The sequence below is a fragment of the Mixophyes fleayi genome, chromosome 7 (genome assembly GCF_038048845.1).
Source record: "Mixophyes fleayi isolate aMixFle1 chromosome 7, aMixFle1.hap1, whole genome shotgun sequence".
In the NCBI taxonomy this organism is placed as follows: domain Eukaryota; kingdom Metazoa; phylum Chordata; class Amphibia; order Anura; family Limnodynastidae; genus Mixophyes; species Mixophyes fleayi.
This window is the reverse complement of record NC_134408.1, coordinates 35,882,898-35,905,329: the sequence shown is the minus strand read 5'-3', so window position 1 is coordinate 35,905,329 and position 22,432 is coordinate 35,882,898. Positions and strand designations below refer to the sequence as shown.

The following is a 22,432-nucleotide window of genomic DNA, read 5'->3' as shown; positions in this document are numbered from 1 at the left end:
GGTCTGATGTGTTGTGCTCCTTTTGATTTGCATAGGCGCAATTTTGGGGATATTGAATTGCTTTTCCAGCTCCTTCGAGCTTTCACCGGCCGTTTTCTGTGCAACATGACTTTCCTAAAAGAGTATATGGAGGAAGAGATTCCCAAGAACTACAGCATTGCACAGAAGCGAGCGCTCTTCTTCCGCTTTGTTGAATTCAGCGATTCCAACTTTGGAGATGAACTGAAAGCTAAGGTAACTTTTCTCTCCTGCTGCATTGGGTGACACATAATGAAGGGTAGTATAGCTATTCCTGGTAGGAATTGGACACCAAGAGATAGAGAACTGAGTTTTAGCTTATTTTTCTCAGCGCAAAGCTAAGGGAAATTTTAATTCATCATCTGACTCCTTTCAGCAGTTCAATTGTTGTCTAAAGTAATATTTCAGTCATTCCTAATTCTACTAAGTGCTAAAATGCATATTATTTATTTAGAACACCTTTCTTGTCATACTTGACCTTAACTCAGTTACCTATTTTTTACATGCCAATCCATTCTGCTATAAAGATAACAAAAATTTAGACCATTATGTTGCATTTAAGACTTCTCTCCAGAAAGTGCGTTCAACTACATAAGGATTAAAATAATTTGGCTAACAATGCTGTCTTTTAGTGTATGTTCACAAAGAGGTCTTAAGTGGGACATGATGGCTATATTTTGTGGCCTGAATCAATACATGATAAGGCAGTCTGTCTATTCAGCTGTAACTTGTGATGTCATTGAGGCATGAAGTGGAGACGGAAATTCGTGGCTCTGAACCAATATTTCTGTCAATAAATGGGGAATTGATAAGCTGTATTGTGTAGAATACTGGTTAAGCCCACATACAGTGTGTGACGGCTTCACATTAGCCTGTCCATATCACGATCTAGACTGTACTCTAATGACTTTGCATGTTCCTACCAGCTTTGTGGCTAAGTCTGATGTGCACCAAGTTTGTTTCTAGTGTTCTAGAATCTTCTTTTTGTTGTACAGGTTCTGCAGCATATCCTGAACCCAGCTTTTCTATACAGCTTTGAGAAAAATGAAGGAGAGCAGCTTTTAGGACCTCCAAACCCAGAAGGAGACAATCAGGAGAGCATCACCAGTGTGTTTATTACCAAGGTACCAATTGACCAAGCAGTGACTGTGTTGCCTGTCATGATGTTAAGGGAGATCTTTGTCAAACTGCACCCACGTTTCAGTAAAGTAGCTCTGTATTTGTGCTCTTTTTCTGGCAGGTGTTGGACCCTGAGAAGCAGACCGACATGCTGGACTCGCTCAGGATTTACCTCTTGCAGTTTGCAACACTTCTAGTGGAACATGCTCCGCATCATATTCATGACAATAACAAAAACCGGAACAGCAAACTAAGGCGTCTCATGACCTTCGCTTGGCCGTGTCTGCTGTCAAAAGCTTGTGTAGACCCCGCGTGCAAGTACAGTGGCCATCTGCTCCTGGCTCATATCATCTCAAAGTTTGCCATACATAAGAAGATTGTTTTGCAGGTGAAGGGCTGTTCCTCTTGTGACTACTTTCTTTGTTTAGCATCTTGAAGGGCTTCAGTAGTGCCAACTACTTAATGCCGGATGAGGTTCCATGTGATAAACTTGCTGTCTTTCCTTCTAGGTGTTTCACAGCCTCTTAAAAGCACATGCAATGGAAGCACGAGCCATTGTCCGCCAAGCCATGGCGATCCTAACTCCTGCAGTGCCTGCGCGTATGGAGGATGGACATCAAATGTTGACTCACTGGACACGGAAGATCATTGTAGAGGAAGGACACACTGTTCCTCAGCTGGTCCATATCCTGCATCTAATAGTGCAGCATTTTAAGGTTAGTTATATTACTAGTTCTGTAGCCTGTGTGATTTGCAGCATTTATAACTGACCACTGATCAGATCTTTTAGTTTTTGCTCGAATAGTAACTGCTACCATTAATCCATATGTCTATCCTGGCAAGACATAAAGAGAAATTACTTTGTGTAGGACGAGGAGGCATGTTATGGTTAATTTAATAATACAATACAAAGAGCACAATTGTACTGTGCATTGGATTAGTTCTGACCAATTTAACAGAAGGAAAGCGATTGGTTACCTGCTGTTATTTACAACATGGTTTTAAATACAGCTTAATTGTGTTAAAAATGAGTATTGTTTTCATTATATCTCTTTACATTCTGTAGTTAGAAATTGTTATCCCGTTTTCAGGTTTACTATCCTGTGCGGCATAATCTGGTTCAACACATGGTGAGCGCAATGCAGCGTCTGGGGTTCACTCCTAGTGTTACAATTGAGCAGAGGAAATTGGCTGTTGACCTAGCAGAGGTGATCATCAAGTGGGAATTGCAGCGGATAAAGGACCAGGTAAATAGCGGGATAGTGGGGGTTTTGGGAGGAAATATTGTGAGAACAGCAAAATTTAATCCTCATTTTATGCTTTCCCCAGCCTGACTCTGACATGGATGCGAACGGCAGCAGTGATGCTAGCAGCTCCGGTACTGGTGGTGTGAAGAGGGGGTTGACTGTTGACACCAGCCAGGAGGTGAAGCGGTTCAGAACGGCCACAGGGACAATTAGTGCAGTAAGCTTGTTGCTTATCTTCATTTTACTTTTTCCTCTTGACAGCAGCCTGAAATAATGTTTGTATTGTTTTTTTTGCGTTTTGGAACACTGAGGTTCAGATTCTTCTTGGTCCTTTTCATTGCAGGTTTTCGGCCGCAGCCAGTCGCTGCCAGGAGCAGATGCTGTTATTACCAAGGCCATAGAGAAGCAGCACACTGATACTGTAGTGAATTTCCTCATTAGGATAGCTTGCCAGGTACAAATATTATCTTAGAAATGCTGTTCTTTGTTTATAAAGTTATGCATAGTAACTTGAAGTGTAAGTTGCTTTATTTACTTGTCAAGAATGAGTGCCTAACTTCGGGCAACTTTAGTACTACCCCATCCTGCAAAATCTCCTATTTCGCACACAGTCCTATTGCAAGTCCACCCTGATGATTTTGGGATTAGTACTTACATATACATGTTATAGTGTATTGCATCTTTGCTAATGCACAAGACTGTAGTCACACAAATATAAAGAAGGGTATGCAGATTTAAAAATCCTAACTGTCTAATAGAATACAGATGGCTTGCCATTATCAGAAAATGCCTAAAGTATAATACCTGCCATTATTTACTGTGTGTCAGATGCGCTTGCCATTATATCTATTTTGTAGTTCCCCAGATAGTCAGTGGCAGATGCCACCTAGCTTCGGAAAGACAGCACTCTGTATTCATGTCAAAGTACCCAATTATTGCTTTAACTCCAACTATTCTTAATCATATTCCACAATTGTGTAATAAGTGAGTTGTGTGTATTCACACTCACTAATATTATTTTCTTTAGGTTATTCAGCCTTTATATCGTCTACTCAAATCTCTTCTTGCTCCAAAATACTGACAGGTCCTTTTGAACCTAAACACCCAGCTTTGAGTGGACAGGTGCAAGATTGAGACTGAGGTCTGTCATAAACTGTATGGAACAGAACAATTTTTGTTGTGTCCATGGTCATCAAAAATGCATGTTCCAATCTAGGAAGTGCACCCTTTTATTGGGAAGTCTGGTTTAGAGATGTGAATAAACCTTTTGTCATGAATTTGCCGAACTATGCATTATTTAATTTATTTTTTACTTTTTGATAATAAAGTCTAAATTCTCAGCGTTGCGTGCAATCTATTATACTCTTGATGCTGCTTTTGTAGGTGAATGACAACTCGAATACAGCCGGCTCACCTGGAGAACTTCTATCTCGGCGCTGTGTCAATCTCCTGAAGACTGCCCTGCGTGCTGACATGTGGCCTAAGTCTGAGCTGAAACTGCAGTGGTTTGATAAGCTTCTAATGACTGTGGTAAGTGTGTCACATTACCTATCAGAAGGATCCTCGGATTTAAATTACTGCCAGTATTTCTTTTGCTCATCCATTGATTTATGTATGTGAAAAGTTCGTCATAATTAGCCTCACATCTTCCTGCCCTGATTTACCAGCAGATGCAAAGTAACAGTGGGGAAATGTTCTGTGCTGAAGGTATAAAGTGTTTCTTTGATGATTCCATGCATTTCTTGTATTTTTTTTGTAGGGAAAAGTATTTCATGTTGTAATTGCAGCATTCAGCAAACCTACTTCCAAATGCCATTTATCTGTGTTGGTAAATGCTAAGCTTTATTCATCTGATGCTGATAAATTAACACTCATACATTAATAGCCACTATCAGTTCCTGAAGTCTGGGAATTTTGTTTGAGAAAACAACGATGAGCTTTTATCTCTGTGAGCCATCCCTGAGGCCCCCCAGGGAATGAGCAGCTTCCTATTTAAAGATTGTTCTGACATTTCAGTCTATGCAAAGGTGCCCGTACTGGCACTGTCAAACCCCCGGAAATGCTTATTACTGAGAGAGTGGCATTTGACACGGAGAGATTTAGCCCTTTATGTTCCCAAAAGGAATTTTGCAGAATTGCGTATATGAAACCTGTTCATTTATTGCATGTTTGTGCAGGAAAGGTGTGTAGTGTGTTACTCTCGTATATTATACGTTATTTTATGGAGGTGCACAATTTTGTAATGCTTCTCTTAATAGAACTTGGACATTAAAGGTGTAAAATGGATTGTATGTTATCCCCTTTAGTCTTGCTCCTGCATAAAACCATGGAGAAGATACAATTAGCAGCTAAATAAGTCCAATTTTTATCTCCTCCTAAATCCTATTCATCATCTCACATGTTTATCCCGCCTCTCGAATCCATTCTCTGTGCTCCTGAAACCCAGTCCCTCCTCTCTCAACAGCATCATTGCCCACTCACTCTCCATCCCATTATCCCCCTGTTATTTTCATCCTCCTAATCTTTATAGCAACATGTCCCCTTCCCTACTGGCATCCTGTCCCCTTGGTTATATCTCATCATCGTCCTAATCATAACCATACATCCACAGTTATTATTAATCCTCATTGACTCGTTCTGCACCATTCTTAACACTTCCTCTGTAACCAGTCTTTAGCTCCTCCCCCTTCCTCGCCGCTGCCATGCTTCTCTGCGTTTACTTGGAGGGAGGTGACATGTCTGAGTACCCGCTTGATGAAAGACGTGCTGATTGGTGTGAGAGTATACATTTGGCACACCAGAATGCCAGGCCATGCTGTCTGGGATGTCCATTAGATGTCTATGTCGGCAGTCCGAGCACAGAGCTCATTATAAATCTACATACACCAAGCTCTCTCTGAGTGCAGTGGCACACAGCAGCTCTCAGAGGAGAACACATGTATTGATTTATGCAGGGTTCTCCAGTTTGGTGTCATGGAGAATTGGCACCCAAATTTTTTCTTTTAGCCCTGACATAATTTCATGAGTTGATCTGATATATTTTTATTTATTTATTATTATTTATTTATTTTTTAAAATATCTCGACTGCTTTATGACTGAAAAAAATCAGCTTCTCTGCAGCACACTGGTGCAGTGAGTTTAATAGTTGAGGTTCTAGTCTCTAGTTTAATTTGTTAAAGCTACAGTCCCATGTTTTTTCTTGGGGTTTATTGTTAATAAAATGTAAAATAAATCTCGTTGCCTGTAAGAAGACACATTGTGTTCTATGTTTGTTCAACCTGTAGTTAATGATTTACAGTTTGCAAAGTGTCCTATGACTAGCATGGTAACCAGTCACGTGACATAATGTGAGCAGAGAGGCTTCAGAACACCCCTCTTCTCAGCGTGCCCGTTCATAGCACAACCCCCTGCTTCTGTTATCATGTGACCACCGAGGACGTCCCTGCCTGGCGTGCTCTGACTCCGAGGTCAGGTTACACTGTCCGCGTGACCGTTCTTAGGGATGAAACGCAAATGAGACGCAAGCCTATCCTGCACAGAGCAATTTTGCAAACAGAGTAGTGAGTAATTGGAGGACATCCTCGTAAAATGACAATTAAGCTACATGTTATTAAGGTGCTGAACTTTCTGTTTAAAAAGTCTATGTGCAAACGCAGTAATAGAAAATACACTTGGCAGTAGCTAATGTTACTGCAAGATGCAGCATGTGTGTTTTTTTTGTTTTTTTTGTAAGCAGTTAATCCCTGTGCCGAGCACTCTAATTTATTTCAATGAGTCATTTTAGAACAATGTATCCAGAACTTGTAGCAAAACTTTCATATTTGAATTGCAGGGACAAAATGTCACCCGTGTATGTCGTACATTTTTTGTTTTTAACTAAGGATTCACTGCTGCGTTGCAGAAAGCAGCAATATACAAAGTAAGAGACTGACAATTATCCTGGCTGCCTGCAAAGTTCTATTGTAAAGGATAGGGAAGGGAGGGGAATGAGAGATGCCCGAGTCTTTTCATACCTAATACAGGTTCACTGATTCTCCAGCACACATGTAGGTTATTTCAATATGTTTTATTTCCACCAGAAGGCAAGGGGGAGATGTCTGCCGATGAACATCTCCTTTTAATGCTTTGAAGTCATACATTATAAAAACTTTTGTTTCTTTTATGTATCTTGTGTATAGGAACAGCCAGCCCAAGCCAATTTTGCCAACATATGTACCGGACTAGAGGTGCTGAGCTTCCTGCTTACCGTGCTCCAGAACCCAGCCATTCTCAGCAGCTTCAAACCTCTGCAGAGGGGAATCTCCGCCTGCATGACCTGTGGGAACACAAAGGTCCTACGAGCCGTCCATACTCTGCTCTCCCGACTGATGAGCATCTTTCCTACTGAGCCCAGTATGTCACATAACGGTTATTCTTCATAGTGATGCTGGCTTGTTTACCTGCTCTCCTACTAAATCAACCAGTTGCTTTAGCTCTGTAAAGCAAATGGCGCTTATAGACTTACATGCAATGCTACAAATCAGCCAGCATTTTTAAGTGCAAATAAATGAAGTTGCATGGATTGGCTGTTTAGTAAGTCCAGTATCACTACCATGATTCGCTTTCCCCTTGCGTTTTTATCTAGCAATACTGTTCAAAATAATGTAGTTTGAAGAATGTTTACTTAGTTTTTGTAAACTGTTACCCCTTTCACTAACTAGTTATTTTTTGTACACTATCTCAGTATGTGCAAGCTGTTTGCTGGTACCTAGCCAGTCACTCCCATATGCCGGTACTGCTTGACTGTCTTCCTGATGGCAGCTTGAATTCCCTTCCTTTCAGTAAATCACGCTGCATGAATAATGATTTCTTCTGACATCTGTGGTGACATGGTGAGGGAAGGTGGTGCTGGTGTTTTTACTAACTGTCCATGGCTACCAGCAAGAATCTTGAAGATTGCTTAGACAGTTTACAAATGTTGGCGTTGGCCTTTATTGCTCTTTAAGGGGAGAAAAGGGGTCTGTGTTTTCCCCATTACCATCCCGATTTTCTTTCTCCTCTTGTCAGCCTGATAAATTGAACAGTGTTTGTGATTTTAGCTAGGTAAATATATCAGCAGTGATGGGTAATGTAGACTGACTGCCATATCAAGGAAGGAGCAGAATATATGTGGTGTTTTTACACTATTGTGTGGAACAGTCAAAGTGCATGAATTAGCAGTTTATAAATCAGCTGTCCTCTTATTGTAAGAGGGGCTATTACCAAGTATGCTTCATTGTAGCAGGTTGCAGCTTGCAAGGATATACAGTCTGACCTTTTTTCTCCTATACAATTGGCTGCATTCTCAAGGCCATGATTTAGAAGCCTAGTCAGTTCCCAGTAATGGCTTAATATTGAGACAGTCCCCCATTGTCCACTATAACATTGACTATGAGATTATGGGGAAGGGAGCAAGTGCCCTTTGCAGAAAGTATTCTTCTCTTCCTTTGTTTTAGAACTCAATTTTTGTGATTGCATTTTTAATCCTTTAGGAGAAAGTGATTTCATTGACTGCAGTTTCCCCATACGGCTTGCAAAATGAGTTCAATAATTTCAGATCATTTTTTTAATGGGAAAATGCAATTTTTCACTTGTTAAACATTGCTAACCCCCTGAAAGGAAAGGGAAATTGAGTGTAAAGACAGCAGAACTTTGCCTGCTCATAAGTGGTTTTAGCTGTGGGTTATTGCAAGGCCCCTATCATTATAAATATAAATTATCCTTAATTACTTCTCTAGGAAAAAAAACACCACTATTTGTCTATTTTGGCTGCAGGATATTTACAAATCACGCCTACCATTGGGGCTGTGGAACATTAGGGGTTTAACAGATTGCTGAGCGCAGAGCTTAAATTCTGGCATTGTTGAAATGAAATTACTGCAGGAGACCTGACGATGGCTGATACACACGCTTACAGGTTGAACTGATCTGTTTTAAGTTCAGGCTACATAGGTTACTGTGTAAATATGTCATGTAGTCTGCTGCTTGAAATGGTCAGGTGATTTTGGCCAGCAGATCATCTGTTACTATTGTCTGCTTTGCTTAATGTGAAGTGTGATCATTTTAGCATGTAATTGTATTCCTTATAGACACTGCTGAGACCCACTCACTTAATTTTCTGATCTCTGCCAGGTACTGTGGTTGCTATGGGTTACAGCAGAGTTTCTACACAGATGTCTGTACTAGTTTTTAAAAACTGTCTCTCCTAGTCTCAGGGACTGTACATGAGGTATAGCATCGGAAGTGCTGCTTTTCCAAGCCCATACATAAAACTAGGCACCAGGGAACGATCTTGTATCTTTGATTGCCTATTTTCCTAATAGCCCAGAGCACTAATCACTGTATGTGCACTCCATTCTGATTTCGGTTTGCTCTTGTAGTGGGGGAAACCTTACATATGTATGGGGGAAAAAAAAAAAAGATTACAATGAATCCTTTGACACTAATTCGCTATGAATTCTATCTTAGGTACCTCAAGTGTTGCATCCAAATATGAGGAACTGGAGTGCTTATACGCAGCTGTGGGCAAAGTCATTTATGAAGGTCTTACTAATTATGAAAAAGCTACGAATGCCAACCCGTCACAGCTCTTTGGTAGGTGCTGGATTTACAATTGACGATTTTGAGTCCTTGTCTATAGGTCTATGTCTACTAAAATGACCCATTAACGGACAATTAATGATTTGATTTGTTTCCCATAATTCACTGCTGTATAAATAGAAGGGCACCCTGCATATTTCTGAGAATCTGGTATTATAAGGTTGATTGTGATAAACTTGGGATTCCTTAGGTGCGGGGGGGTCTAAAGGCTATAGTTTTATTTTGCCTTCAACAAATGTTACATATAAATTCAGAGGGACACGTATTTTATTTGAGAAGTTTCGTATGTGTACTTTTCTGTTACAACCTAGTGTATGCCAACATATTCATGTCTGTTGGGAAAATTCACTTTCTTGTCCCCAGGAGGTCACTTTAGCAGTGATTTTAGGTTTTATATAATACTTGCTGCCGCAATGAATTGGTTCTGTCAGTAACACAGGAATAATACCGCAAAGGAACCTTAGCTGCGCCAAATGTAAATGCTAGCCGTCCCTCACTGCTATCCCCTGTGATCTCTGCAGACAGGTGTAATTTTACTTACAGAATTGCTTGCTTGCCAGGTGTCAATGTGTATTGTGGAAAACACTTAGACAGACTGTAGTTTAATTTAATCAGTTCCTTGCAAAGTGCTTCAAGGTCAAATGCTAAGGAATTTGCAATGCGCAAACATTGAAGAGGAAGTATATTTATGTTTAACCAGCCACCCTACCAATATATATTATTTTCTAATTTATTCCTGGTCGCTAATGATTGATAGAATGTATTAGTGATTGTGGTGTGCTAGGTTACAGTAAAGTAGAATTGCTAAGAAGTTGGTTTACCTACTCTCCTTGCCTAATTTTGTTAACTGCATAATTACCCGACAAGTTAACTGGTTAAAGAGCGAATCTTGTTACTGCTCTTCCTTCCATTCCTTCAACTAGCAGGACTGTGGGGGTTAATTTCCTTATCTAATCAGCTGCATTGATGCCTTCCACCTGCTGTCAGCTTAGAATTGGGGATCCCATTCATGGAACCCTTGCGGTTCGGATAGATGGAGAGAGGGGGCTCAGCCCCCATTATAGCAGGTTGCATTGAAATGTGTTTATTTGTTTTTTCTTTTTAAAAACTGAATTTACTAGAACATGAACCACAAACCTAACCTTTAAGTTGCTTTATTTAAGAGATACTAATAGCATTTCTAATACAGTGTTTCAATCTTCATCCCTGGACAGAACTTGAAGTGATTGATATTATATTTATTTTTCTATGCAAAGCTTTTGTTTCATCAGCAGGAATGCTGGGCATAGGAGTAAAATTTATCCTCCCCCGCCCCTCCCGTTGACACTACTTTATATTTATGTGAAGTGTTTGCATACAAGTACTGGGTGCCTATATCTGGATGCTCTTTATTGTGGTGACCTACACAGGTGATGTCATACTGTACATAGACCCATGTGATCTCTGCAGTTCATGTAATTTAAGTGTCATCCCCCCTTCCCTGCACACAGCTGCCCAGTCTGTAACCACTGGAAGCTACAAGTGACCTCTCGCTTTACCTACCTTTAATGATCAGACCAATTATACTACTGTATTTTATGGGATTACTTTTTTGCTGTTATATATTTGTTGACATCAGCGGAAAAACAATCTTTAGACGATGCCATGTAATTGATTTGTCTTTTTTAAAATGTGTCCAATGTGATGAAACAAAACGGTTATGTTGCAATATATATATATATATATATATATATATATATATATATATATATATATATATATATATATATATATATATATATATATATTTTATATAATTTTTGCGTTTTTTGGTATGATGTTCCCAATAAAACCTAATATCCTGAAAGCCCTGAGTATTCCAGATAACGGACCCCAGACCTGTATATTAATACTAGGTATAGCTCTGTTTTATGAGGCTACTTGTATTTTGGCCGTCAGGTGATTTAATTAATGATATTATCTGTGCAATCTCTAGCAGTGAGAGAGGTGGACGCTGACATTTGCACACAGAACGCCTTGTTTGCTGCAAGGGTTAATGAACGCTACAAAGTGATAGAATATACATTTAGTAGGTATGTCTGTAAAATGTAAGGCAGACAATTTGTAGCCTGGTACTTTTGTAGTATTTAAGGGATTAGATTCTTGTTTTCATACCTCCATCTGTGTGCTGGGAAAGTAGCAAATTGCCGCTAACACCTTGTGATTGAATTGGGCAGGAACACTAATGATTTTGAAGTCGGCCTGCAGCAACAACCCCAGCTATATAGACAGGCTTATATCTGTCTTCATGCGCTCTCTGCAGAAGATGGTGAGGGAGCATCTGAACCCACAGGCGGCTCCCGGAGCAGCTGAAGCCAATCCAGGTATATTTATATTTATTTTGCCATTCTTACAGGAAATAACATACAAATTTGCCTCAAATAACTCCTGATATGTTTCCGTACCTTATGAGCATATAATTCCCTCCAGCTTGGTTTAATGATTTGCGTTCCTTACCGGACGACTGATGTATGGATTTGCCAGCAGCTGATTGGTGCCTAGCCCGCCTTCCTCTCAGATCCGGCATCCTATAACTGAATTCTGTTCCTCTTGCTCCCCAGCGGGCACCAGTGAGCTGGTAATGCTGAGCTTGGACCTGGTGAAGACGCGCTTGGCAGTCATGAGCATGGAAATGAGGAAAAACTTTATTCAAAACATCCTGACTTCTCTCATTGAAAAGTCCCCTGATGCGAAAATCCTCCGAGCGGTGGTGAAAATAGTGGAGGAGTGGCTGAAAAACAACACGCCTATGGCAGCGAATCAGGTGGGCTGGAAAACTTTATTGTTTTTTCTTTCTTATTCATTTGTTTTGGCCTACGTGGACTTAATGGCTGTAATGTGCAGGTTGCCGTTGGTTATTCTGTATAATAGACTAAAACCTTAAATTACCATCCACCGGCTTTCATCTGTTTAACTACCGTATTGTGGTACTTTTCTACAATTTAGCAATGAAGAGGTGAATTTGTGGCAAGTAGTGACTGGTTACCGTGGTAACCCGGGTCTCATTGGTCTCTGTTCTACCTCTTCAAAAAACAATTCTTCCCCCACGCTGCTCTTGCTTCTGACATCAGACAACAGTAACATTTGATTATTTGAAGGGGACATTGTTTTCAATGAATAAAGAAATAATTCATTATAATTTTTCTTTTGACAATGTAGCTATTCAGCTGTAGTACTTCTAATGTTTAGAAATGGATGTTTGTTTTTGCATCCTGTTAGTTGAGTTAAAACTCCAGAACATTTAGGGGCGTATTCAATTGTCAGCGTTAACGCTGAAAAACGAGCGCTCAAAAAATATTACTGTTTATACGGTAATATTGCGCGCGAAAAGCGTTAAAACGGTAGTTTACTCGCGGAAATTCCGCGAGTAATTACCGTATTAACGGTAAGATTTTTTGAGCGCTCGTTTGTTAGCATTAACGCTAACAATTGAATACGCACCTTAGTACATTAACCGTAGTTAGCTGTCTTCCAAAATGGAATCATGGTACCTCGCAGTTCTTTTATTCTTGAGAAACGTTTATAAATGTCACAGGGATAGTTTTAACACTAAGGGCTAGATTTACTAAGCTGCGGGTTTGAAAAAGTGGGGATGTTGCCTATAGCAACCAATCAGATTCTAGCTTTCATTTATTTAGTACTTTCTACAAAATGACAGCAAGAATCTGATTGGTTGCTATAGGCAACATCTCCACTTTTTCAAACCCGCAGCTTATTAAATCTAGCCCTAATTGGGATCTATCACATCTCTGCCTGCAAATGCAACCACTGCTTAACAGATTGGAATGCTGTCCCCCATATTACATAGAAGAAGGGAATTAACGTCCTGCATTAGTACAAGGACAGCCAAACACTGGCAGAGCGCAAGGCTGTTATTATTCCCATGCAGGTTTCATTTGTTGGGTCCTGTATTTTCTTGGCCATGCTCCGTGGCGGGCCACAGATATGAAACCAGAAGAGGGGCTGGCATTTCATCATGTTCAGGCACTTGGGTGCATCAACATTCCTCTACCCAGCAGTAGATGGGCTTTGATAACGATGTTACTCTAGCAGGGCTTTTCTTTGAAGCCCTGCATAAAAGGGGAAATGAGGCCATTTATGACAGGGGTGAATAAAATAGACTTTAATTGACCTTTTAAGTATATCTGTGAGAACAGATACACCAATCGATGAGTAAGTGCGTAAGTCAGGTTTCAAATGAACTCTTAAGCGCCTTAGCTGCTCCCAACCACAAATGGCCTTTAGAAATGGACAGCAAATGGAGATTAGGTCCTGGAGACAGCCTGTAAAATGCTGCCAGCATTGCTCATCCACCTTCCAGCTGGAATCTAGAGCAGCATGTTTTATTAATGTTACTTTTAGTGCTGTGACCATACTTTCTTACCTCCATCTTTATGCAGACTCCTACGCTACGGGAGAAATCCATTTTGCTAGTGAAGATGATGACCTACATAGAGAAACGCTTTCCAGAAGACCTCGAGTTAAATGCACAGTTTCTGGAGCTTGTTAATTATGTTTACAGGTACAGAGAACAATACAAGTGTGTAGACAAGTAGTATATTCAGGTATATAATTTTGTGTTCTTTTAGGTACAATAAAATCTAAGAATATTCAGGTTTTCTATAGTTTATTTTTTACCGTTCATCCCTAACAAATGACCATCTATTTGTGCACAGCAAGCGGTAACTGTCACAGCTGTAAATGACATTTATTCCATGTCCATGATTGTTCTTTGGGGTATTTAACTGCTCTGCACAACTTTACTTAACTTGTCTTAATGTGCAGAGTTCCTGGAAGCTCCACAGCTGTTGCTGCAAGAGGGTTAAGAGAATGTGTGTTTATTGATATTTGTATATTTTTATGTACTGTTTTTTTTTGTTTTTTTTTTTTTAAGTGGGTGGCTGATTATGTAGATAAAGAATATCTTTGCCATCCACAAGGACAGCCTTCAGCAGCTTTTGCAGCTGCCATCACCCTGTGAATGAGATATAAGACACTGCGCAGTTACTGCACCATCACAGTCACCCAATAAAACTTTGATCTCTTCAGCCGCATCTCCCAATATTGTTTGTGAAGATTTCAAATTGCTTCCACTGGAAATAGAATGTTGGGTGATCCCGCAGATGAGCTCTACTATTTGTCTGGTTATTACAGAGGCACTCTTATACATAGGTACCGCGTTGTCTCCCCTCCACTGCATCATGGCACAAAGCCTGGCATCTGGATGGGGAAATCAAGAGTAGACTTTTATCTATTCATCTCCTTCACACACCGTTTAGTTTAATTCGTTTTGTTGGGTGAACACCTGTAAAGACCTAGGGCAAGATTTACTAAGCTGCGGGTTTGAAAAAGTGGGGATGTTGCCTATAGCAACCAATTAGATTCTACCTGTCATTTTGTAGAAGGTACTAAATAAATGAAAGCTAGAATCTGATTGGTTGCTATAGGCAACATCCCCACTTTTTCAAACCCGCAGCTTAGTAAATCTAGCCCCTAGGGTCTGATTCATTAAAGATCTTAACTTGAGAAACTTCTTATTTCAGTCTCCTGGACAAAACCATGTTACAATGCAAGGGGTGCAAATTGGTATTCTGTTTTGCACATAAGTTAAATACTGACACTTTTTTCATGTAGCACACAAATACTTGATAGCTTATTTGTACACTGAAATTTAAAGTTGATATTTGTGTGCTACATGAAAAAACAGTCAGTATTTAACTTATGTGCAAAATAGAAAACTAATTTGGCCCCCTTGCATTGTAACATGGTTTTGTCCAGGAGATTGAAATAAGAAGTTTCTCAAGTTAAGATCTTTAATGAATCAGGCCCCTTGTTGCTATTACTTTGTTTGGCCATGTTAATTTTGCATTACGTTTGACAGAGACGAGAACCTTTCGGGGAGTGAGCTTACCGCCAAGCTGGAGCCCGCTTTCCTGTCGGGGCTGCGCTGTGCACAGCCCAACATTCGGGCAAAATTCTTTGAGGCGTTTGACACCTCCATGAAGCGCCGCGTTTATGACCGACTGCTCTACATCACATGTTCACAAAACTGGGAAGCAATGGGGAACCATTTCTGGATTAAGCAGTGCATTGAGGTACGCTACATTTCTCCTGTAGATCCTAGCGTTAGTGTGTGAAATAATGTGTACACCGACCCCCTTATTGGACTATATACATACGTTATGATCTGCGCACTCCAAGGATTGGGGGAAAGGGAAAAGGGATGCTGCCACTACTTCTAGTGAAGAATAGCCTCTACTCCACAATACTATACAATTGTAATAAATACAGAAGTCGGCGCAGGGGGAAGGATATGGGAACAAAAGGGGACAAACAAAAAACAAATACTATAATATGCAAGCTGAAAAAGTCCTACCCCACTTCTTGTGGGGAATGTTTCTAACGTTACCAGTTCAAAGTACAGCAGTACAGCAAAGATTTTGATATAACAATTATTTACTTTTTAGGGAAATGAATCTGCAAAATAACTTTCTCCATTTGTAAAGGAACTGGTAACGTTAGAAACATTCCCCACAAGAAGTGGGGTAGGACTTTTTCAGCTTGCATATTATAGTATTTGTTTTTTGTTTGTCCCCTTATTGGACTGTTGCTTTCATTGATTTCCACCATTTGTCTATTTTGGTAAACGAGGGTTGTAGTCTTAAAGGAGCTCTCAAGTCCTGGGCATCACAAATGTAGATACTTTATATGTGTGAGTTACCTGTTTAGTTTTCCTTTAGCTTGTTCTTGTAGGCTGTACAGCTTCCCTCTTCGTTTTATTGGTTGTAAACATGGACCGTAGTTCCCGTGAGAAGAAAAAAAACCTCATTAGATGTTCTTATTCTAGCGTTAGATATTTGTGTAATTTCAGCCCTGCCTGTTCAAACATTGTCCCATTCGACCTTTTCTTATACTGTATATGCCATGTTTCACTAAGATAAGTTGTCATCCTATTAACACTTTGAACTCCTTGACGTCGATCTGTGCAGCTCCTGCTGGCCGTCTGCGAGAAAAACACTACAATTGGCACAAGCTGCCAGGGCGCCATGCTCCCATCTATCACTAATGTCATCAATCTAGCAGACAGTCACGAACGGGCAGCGTTTGCTATGGTAACGCATGTCAAGCAGGAACCAAGGGAGAGAGAAAACAGCGAATCCAAGGAAGAGGTAATGGTTTTCTAGGCATTCAAATATGCATGCCTGCCTGTTAGAACCTGAGCAAAGCAGTGAACACAATATACATATATATTTTTTTTATAGTTGGACTACTTGGATTTTGAGTGTGTTTAGGCTTTTGTATGCTAGGTTGTGCTATCGCTATTGTGGTTTAATGTATACTGTGAAATGTAAAGTCTTTTCAAACATGGAATAAAGCAGGCGAATGGTTTTACAAGCTGTTCTAAAACTTTTGTTCCTTGGGAATCTCATCAGGATTTTTCTTGACAGTTCTTCATTGTTCAAAGTGTGAGAGAGATTCTATCAAATTCCCAGTCTCTTTGGATACTATAAATTAGCAGGTACTGTGCAGCCTGGTTATAGCTAAGGAGATTGAGCCTATATCACATTACAACAGACTTGTCAGATCTATAACTGTAAAACTCCTGTCTACAAAACATCACTAAAGATCTTCTCAAGATATCTGTGTGCTAAAAGCAGAAAAGCGCTGTTTTAATGATGTTTAGATCCTCGGCACAAAGCTTTGTGGTAGGAGCCGTATTTCTTTTTATCGTGTTAGGCTGATACGGCGTCTGGCTCCTCCCTCGCATCTGGACCAATCAAAGGATTTTGATTTGTTTTTGTCGATTTTTGTGTCTTTGTTTGTACATTTAATTACCGTGTTTTGAGTTAGAGAAATGACGATTATGGTACAAAAACAAGGATGTTGGCAGGAAATATATACTATTTTTTGTTGTTTAGTTTTGAGGTTTTTTTTTTGTTTTTAAACCAGATGCTTATTTATAAGCCTTACAGATTTGTAGTGTTTCGGAAGGAAACTATTGAGCCAAGTGTAATTAGCTTCTTTTCATGTGCTCATATTGGAACATCTTTATGCTTTACTGATTACTTGTCTTTGGTCCAAAGAACAGATCTGATTAATGTCATAAGGATACCTTATCAAAGCCTTGCACTTTTTTTTTTTTTTCTCGTTTTTTTTATAGTTTGGCCCAATAACATTGACTCTTTATGATACTGTGTTCCTGGTTTGTTTGCATGATACAATGTGATTTACAGAGAGGGCGTTTTATAGCAATAAATTGTTACATACCAGGTTGTGGACAACACTTTTATAGAACAGATCTTTCTGGTCACAGTATTCCTTTGCATTCATTTTATAGGTATTGAACTTGATACTTGTAAAAATTGGGATAGAGTTTTTGCGGTCACTGACTTTAAACATTTAATTATGTTGATATTTTGCTATTGGTTATTCCTGCTGAATTTAACGAGACACGCATACTTCATTCACGAGTAAATGGCTGTCCTGTCATTAATTAAAATGTGACAAATTCAATTATATGGTGATAAAGAAACATATTTAATTAACCCTTGCTGGGAGGTGTTTGCTTTTTAGCTGTTTAGCCATTTTTTACTCCTCCCTTTCCTGCCGATAGCCCTTCCCTAATGCCAGTAGCGCCACATACTAATTAGAGATGCAAATTCAGCTCCATTGAACCAGTGTAAACAGAAATCCGTCCCCGCTCCGAGGGCTTATAGAGGATAATCAGAAGTCTCTCTTCCTGTTCTTAGCGTACATATGTTCTTCAACTGAATCTGAGCTCATTCTAGAATGCCAACTCGTATCTTTACTCTATGGCGAATCCATCTTGAATCCACTTTAATCCTGTGGTCGGTACATGTCCGTATGTAACTTAAGCTAAATACATTTATCGTTCTTAGTGTTTCACTAAAGCCTTTTTTTATCAAATCTACTTCTGCCCAGCTTTTATTATGTAACTATCTTCAGTCAACAAGTGGTTTTGTGTCCTGTTAACTTGTCAAATAAATTAAACGGCTTTGCCTAGATCAGCAATGAGGAACAGGAAGACTTCTGATCCTCCACATGGGGCACCCTTATAGATTGTAACACTTGTTTAATATGCCTGCCGATAGATTATCAAAGATCAGTGTCTCTTTACTTGTTTAAATATATTGTTTTGATTCCCGAAATTAAGAGTAATGTGCTGCCCTTTTGATGGTTAAAGGGCCACCTCAGGCGGCTCAGAAAGTCAGCTGGATAGAGCAATACATTTAGTAAATGGAATTTGTGCAGATGTTCCTAAAGTATCTGATACATTGTAAATAAACCTTGCTTGGCACCCGGAAATATTAGTTTTTTACCTTTCTAGAAATGTTCAAGTGATTCTTCTTTTGTCTTGCTCAAAAGACCCTAGTGCACATTTTTATTCTATAATCTGATCTGTTATATAACTTTCTGTGCCAACAAATAATAATCCATCATTCATAGGGGGAGATTCAGTTTACCGCGATGTGTCCCCAGAACAGCCCGCGGAGACATCCAGGCGATGTCCAGCAAGTAATCATTGCTCATTTTTTCTCACATCCTAGAGGTGCGCAGAAAAATGAGTGGAGATTCCGGCGGCACCTCGCACTGAATTGAATCTGTTCCTTAGAGTTTATCAGAACGGCGCCACCTGGGAGCCAGTTTACCAGGGGTAGTTGCCAGTATGAAATGGCTATTTACATATGACTTGTCTTGACTTCAGGATGTTGAAATTGATATTGAACTTGCACCAGGAGATCAAAGCACTAATCCCAAAACTAAAGAGCAATCGGAAAAAGATATCGGCAATCAGCTACATATGTTGACCAACAGACACGACAAATTCCTGGACTCTCTGCGTGAGGTCAAGGTCAGTATCACCTGTCATTCGGAAGTCTTTGTGGTTGGCGATTGATGCTACTTGATGCTTTAGTAATACTTTGACTGACATGGGGGGTGGGGGGGGTGTTTTGTTTCTGTAGTTGTAGAAGGTGGCCTCCGATCTGCTAAATCACTTTTACTTCCTGTCTCTCCTCCCTATATGTCCACTGCAGACAGGAGCTCTGCTAAGTGCCTTTGTCCAGCTGTGCCATATTTCAACGCCTTTGGCAGAGAAGATTTGGATCCAACTTTTCCCCAGATTGTGGAAAATACTTTCTGACCGCCAACAGCACGTAAGTAATGCTTTATTAAGTCATATTGCAGTGTTATGTTATGCTATAGTGACCTATTTTTCTTCCTACTTGTTTTGAGTACTAGGAGATTTGGCTTGTATGAAATCAATGTACAATTGCTGCAAATGTTTCTGTCCTCCGCTCTTTGTTTCTGAATCAAGTTGAGACATCACAACATTGTGGTATATTTGCTGCCACTAGGAGGCAGGAAAGTGCAACAAACTGAAGACACTTTTTTGTCTTTTACCTGACTCGCACACTGCACCCAAGTCAGTGTTACAAGTATGCATTGTAGGGAGGTATAGAGTTGTGCCTTATTGTTTTTTCACTTGCTCTTTTTTTTATCCTGTTTGGATTATGATCTATAATATTTGTCACATTCATGGTCTTTAACTCATTGCCGAGAAAGCAGAATAATGTAAAGCAATCCAGTTTGAATATTTAGGGGGGAGGGGATACAAAAATCTTGGTGCGCTCTACCTGCCCCACAGGGTGCTATTCTGATCATCCTGCTACCAAATGTTTTTTTTGTTTTTTGTTTTATTTTGGTTTTTTTGCTTTATTTTGGTTTTTTTGCTTTATTTTGGTTTTTTTGCTTTATTTTGGTTTTTTTGCTTTATTTTGGTTTTTTTGCTTTATTTTGGTTTTTTTGCTTTATTTTGGTTTTTTTGCTTTATTTTGTTTTTTTGCTTTATTTTTGTTTTTAAGAAATAATTCTGGCGCTTTTACTATATTTTTCTTTCAGAGCTTTTTTTTGTTTTTCAGCTACATATGTAACATGAAAACCTGATGGTTTTTATTTATTTTTGCTGCCCTGGGATTTCTCAGTATCAAAGTGCAGGGAGTACAGGAGAAAGCTGTATTTCATGTCCTAGGCAGGTTGGGCTAATCAGTGGCTCTCCAGTTGTTGGGAAACTACAAGCCCCAGCATGCTTTGCCAGTAAATACCCTGACGGTTATTGGCTGGCCATGCTGGGACTTATAGTTTCACAACACCTGGAGGGCCAGGCCTGTCCTAGGGCAACTGTGGGAAACGGCTCTGATGATAAAAAATCAATGGCTGAAAAGCATGGAAGGCAGCCAGCAGGGTAAAACCGCCATGCATTTAGTAAAAGTTGCAGGAGAGTATGTACAAGTCAATAAATGCGCTCTATAAAGATGGACAACCCATTTACATTCCATGCCTAGATTTATTTTCCCTTTTCTCTTTTTTATTCTTGTTGCTTCCTTTGTCAGACTGTGCACCCTCACCCTACCTCTGTCCCCTCTCTCCACTGCTTGTGTTACAGTGCATCCTCCCTGAAAGTGAAATGAATTGCTTAGGGGAAGGATGGTGATAAGAGTTAGCGAAACTGACCATGAGAGTTAATAAATGGATATAACGTGCTGCCTTGCTGTAGGTACAGCTGCTTATCATTCTGATGGCATCCTGGTAACATTCTTATGAGTTATGTACTGGTACAGGTGCTCAGGAGGTCCCAGTTCGTTGGAGCTTACAATCATTGCATTTTGTTTTGTTCCCAGGCACTGGCTGGGGAAATCAGTCCGTTCCTGTGCAGCGGAAGCCACCAGGTGCAGAGAGATTGCCAGCCGAGTGCCTTGAACTGCTTTGTGGAGGCCATGTCTCAGTGCGTCCCACCAATCCCCATTAGGCCTTGTGTACTGAAGTACTTGGGGAAGACGCACAATTTGTGGTTCCGCTCCACGCTCATGCTGGAGCATCAGGCATTCGAGAAAGGCCTCAGTCTGCAGATTAAACCTAAGCAGACGAGCGAATTTTATGAACAAGAGAGCATCACCCCACCCCAGCAAGTAAGTGTCGTTCAATCTGCATCAGCACATTTGGAGAAGGTATTCATATAGATTTTGGCTTGCAGACAGGAGAAAAGTAATAATCTTTTACTGCGCTGATAATGTTCCATGTACTTTGTTTTTGGTGCCAAATGCTCTATGAAAGTGTATTCCCAGCCATTATAACTTGATTCGATTTTTAACTTTGCTCGGTTATTTTTAAGCTCCTTTCCTGTGGACAGAGATGTTCAAATAAGGAAGCCAGACAAAAGCTCATGTTTTAAATATAATTAATAAGGAACCGGCGAATTCCACAGTTAATACAGAATCTTACTATGAAAATAATGTTTGCTGTATCTGCTTATCAGGCAGGAATTGAAGCGCACAAAAATGGACAATTAAAACCTGATATAGCATGTAACTTGTCTTATACAATGTGATGGACAGCTGCCTGACAGCAGGGGGTGGATAATGTATCAGCCACTTGTCTGCAGGCTATCATGGGAAGGGTTAAAAATATTCTTCAGTCTCTATGATGCTGTCCTTTACTGACTAATTATGCTAATTATCATGTTATATTTCATCATTCTATAATCTGTGCAGTTGTTAAGCTGTCAAAAAACTGCCAATTTGGCCTGAGTGTCAGGACCACTGATCAGTTTGGCTGTGTCAGGACCACTGATCAGTTTGGCTGTGTCAGGACCACTGATCAGTTTGGCTGTGTCAGGACCACTGATCAGTTTGGCTGTGTCAGGACCACTGATCAGTTTGGCTGTGTCAGGACCACTGATCAGTTTGGCTGTGTCAGGACCACTGATCAGTTTGGCTGTGTCAGGACCACTGATCAGTTTGGCTGTGTCAGGACCACTGATCAGTTTGGCTGTGTCAGGACCACTGATCAGTTTGGCTGTGTCAGGACCACTGATCAGTTTGGCTGTGTCAGGACCACTGATCAGTTTGGCTGTGTCAGGATCACTGATCAGTTTGGCTGTGACAGGACCACTGATCAGTTTGGCTGTGTGTGACCAAATTGGATGCATGTGCTGAGCAGCTGCATCGCTTCTGAATTACATTAGTGCCTTTTACTGCAGTCCATTGACCAATAACGGTTAATCTCCAACAAGTATGAGTTATCATCCTATTCAGATTATTGCACCAGTTGTCCGATACTGCCTTCAATATCGTAGTGTTATGTGGTCAGCGTTTACAGAGCATCTGAAGCCACAATTGGGCATTGACTAAATCTAGCAAGCGTGCTGCCTGTACTATTCTTCTGACAAAGTGTATTCGGGTGGGAGACAGTGGGAAGCAGAATTTGTCATTGGCTTTCTGATCTCCTTGGTAATAAATATCTGTTCTGACATTAGATCAGTGGATGCTATCACAGCAAGCATTACTCACATGTTTGGTCTATCATTTGA

The 22,432-nt window shown here is 40.1% G+C and overlaps 1 protein-coding gene across 6 annotated transcripts in view; it reads left to right on the top strand.

Annotated features, from left to right (window-relative positions):
* The window catches only part of TRRAP (transformation/transcription domain associated protein), a 112,307-nt gene that overhangs the window by 47,126 nt on the left and 42,749 nt on the right, over nucleotides 1-22,432 (top strand). For all 6 annotated transcript variants that reach the window (XM_075179650.1, XM_075179653.1, XM_075179652.1 and 3 more), the window contains 18 exons: nucleotides 36-234; nucleotides 1,014-1,142; nucleotides 1,259-1,525; nucleotides 1,647-1,853; nucleotides 2,229-2,384; nucleotides 2,467-2,601; nucleotides 2,728-2,838; nucleotides 3,768-3,914; nucleotides 6,564-6,777; nucleotides 8,872-8,997; nucleotides 11,220-11,366; nucleotides 11,604-11,806; nucleotides 13,443-13,564; nucleotides 14,924-15,137; nucleotides 16,032-16,211; nucleotides 18,770-18,916; nucleotides 19,101-19,220; nucleotides 20,745-21,032. In XM_075179650.1, coding sequence (XP_075035751.1) covers nucleotides 36-234; nucleotides 1,014-1,142; nucleotides 1,259-1,525; nucleotides 1,647-1,853; nucleotides 2,229-2,384; nucleotides 2,467-2,601; nucleotides 2,728-2,838; nucleotides 3,768-3,914; nucleotides 6,564-6,777; nucleotides 8,872-8,997; nucleotides 11,220-11,366; nucleotides 11,604-11,806; nucleotides 13,443-13,564; nucleotides 14,924-15,137; nucleotides 16,032-16,211; nucleotides 18,770-18,916; nucleotides 19,101-19,220; nucleotides 20,745-21,032 — 3,112 coding nt within the window. The remainder of the gene's footprint in view (nucleotides 1-35; nucleotides 235-1,013; nucleotides 1,143-1,258; nucleotides 1,526-1,646; nucleotides 1,854-2,228; nucleotides 2,385-2,466; nucleotides 2,602-2,727; nucleotides 2,839-3,767; nucleotides 3,915-6,563; nucleotides 6,778-8,871; nucleotides 8,998-11,219; nucleotides 11,367-11,603; nucleotides 11,807-13,442; nucleotides 13,565-14,923; nucleotides 15,138-16,031; nucleotides 16,212-18,769; nucleotides 18,917-19,100; nucleotides 19,221-20,744; nucleotides 21,033-22,432) is intronic.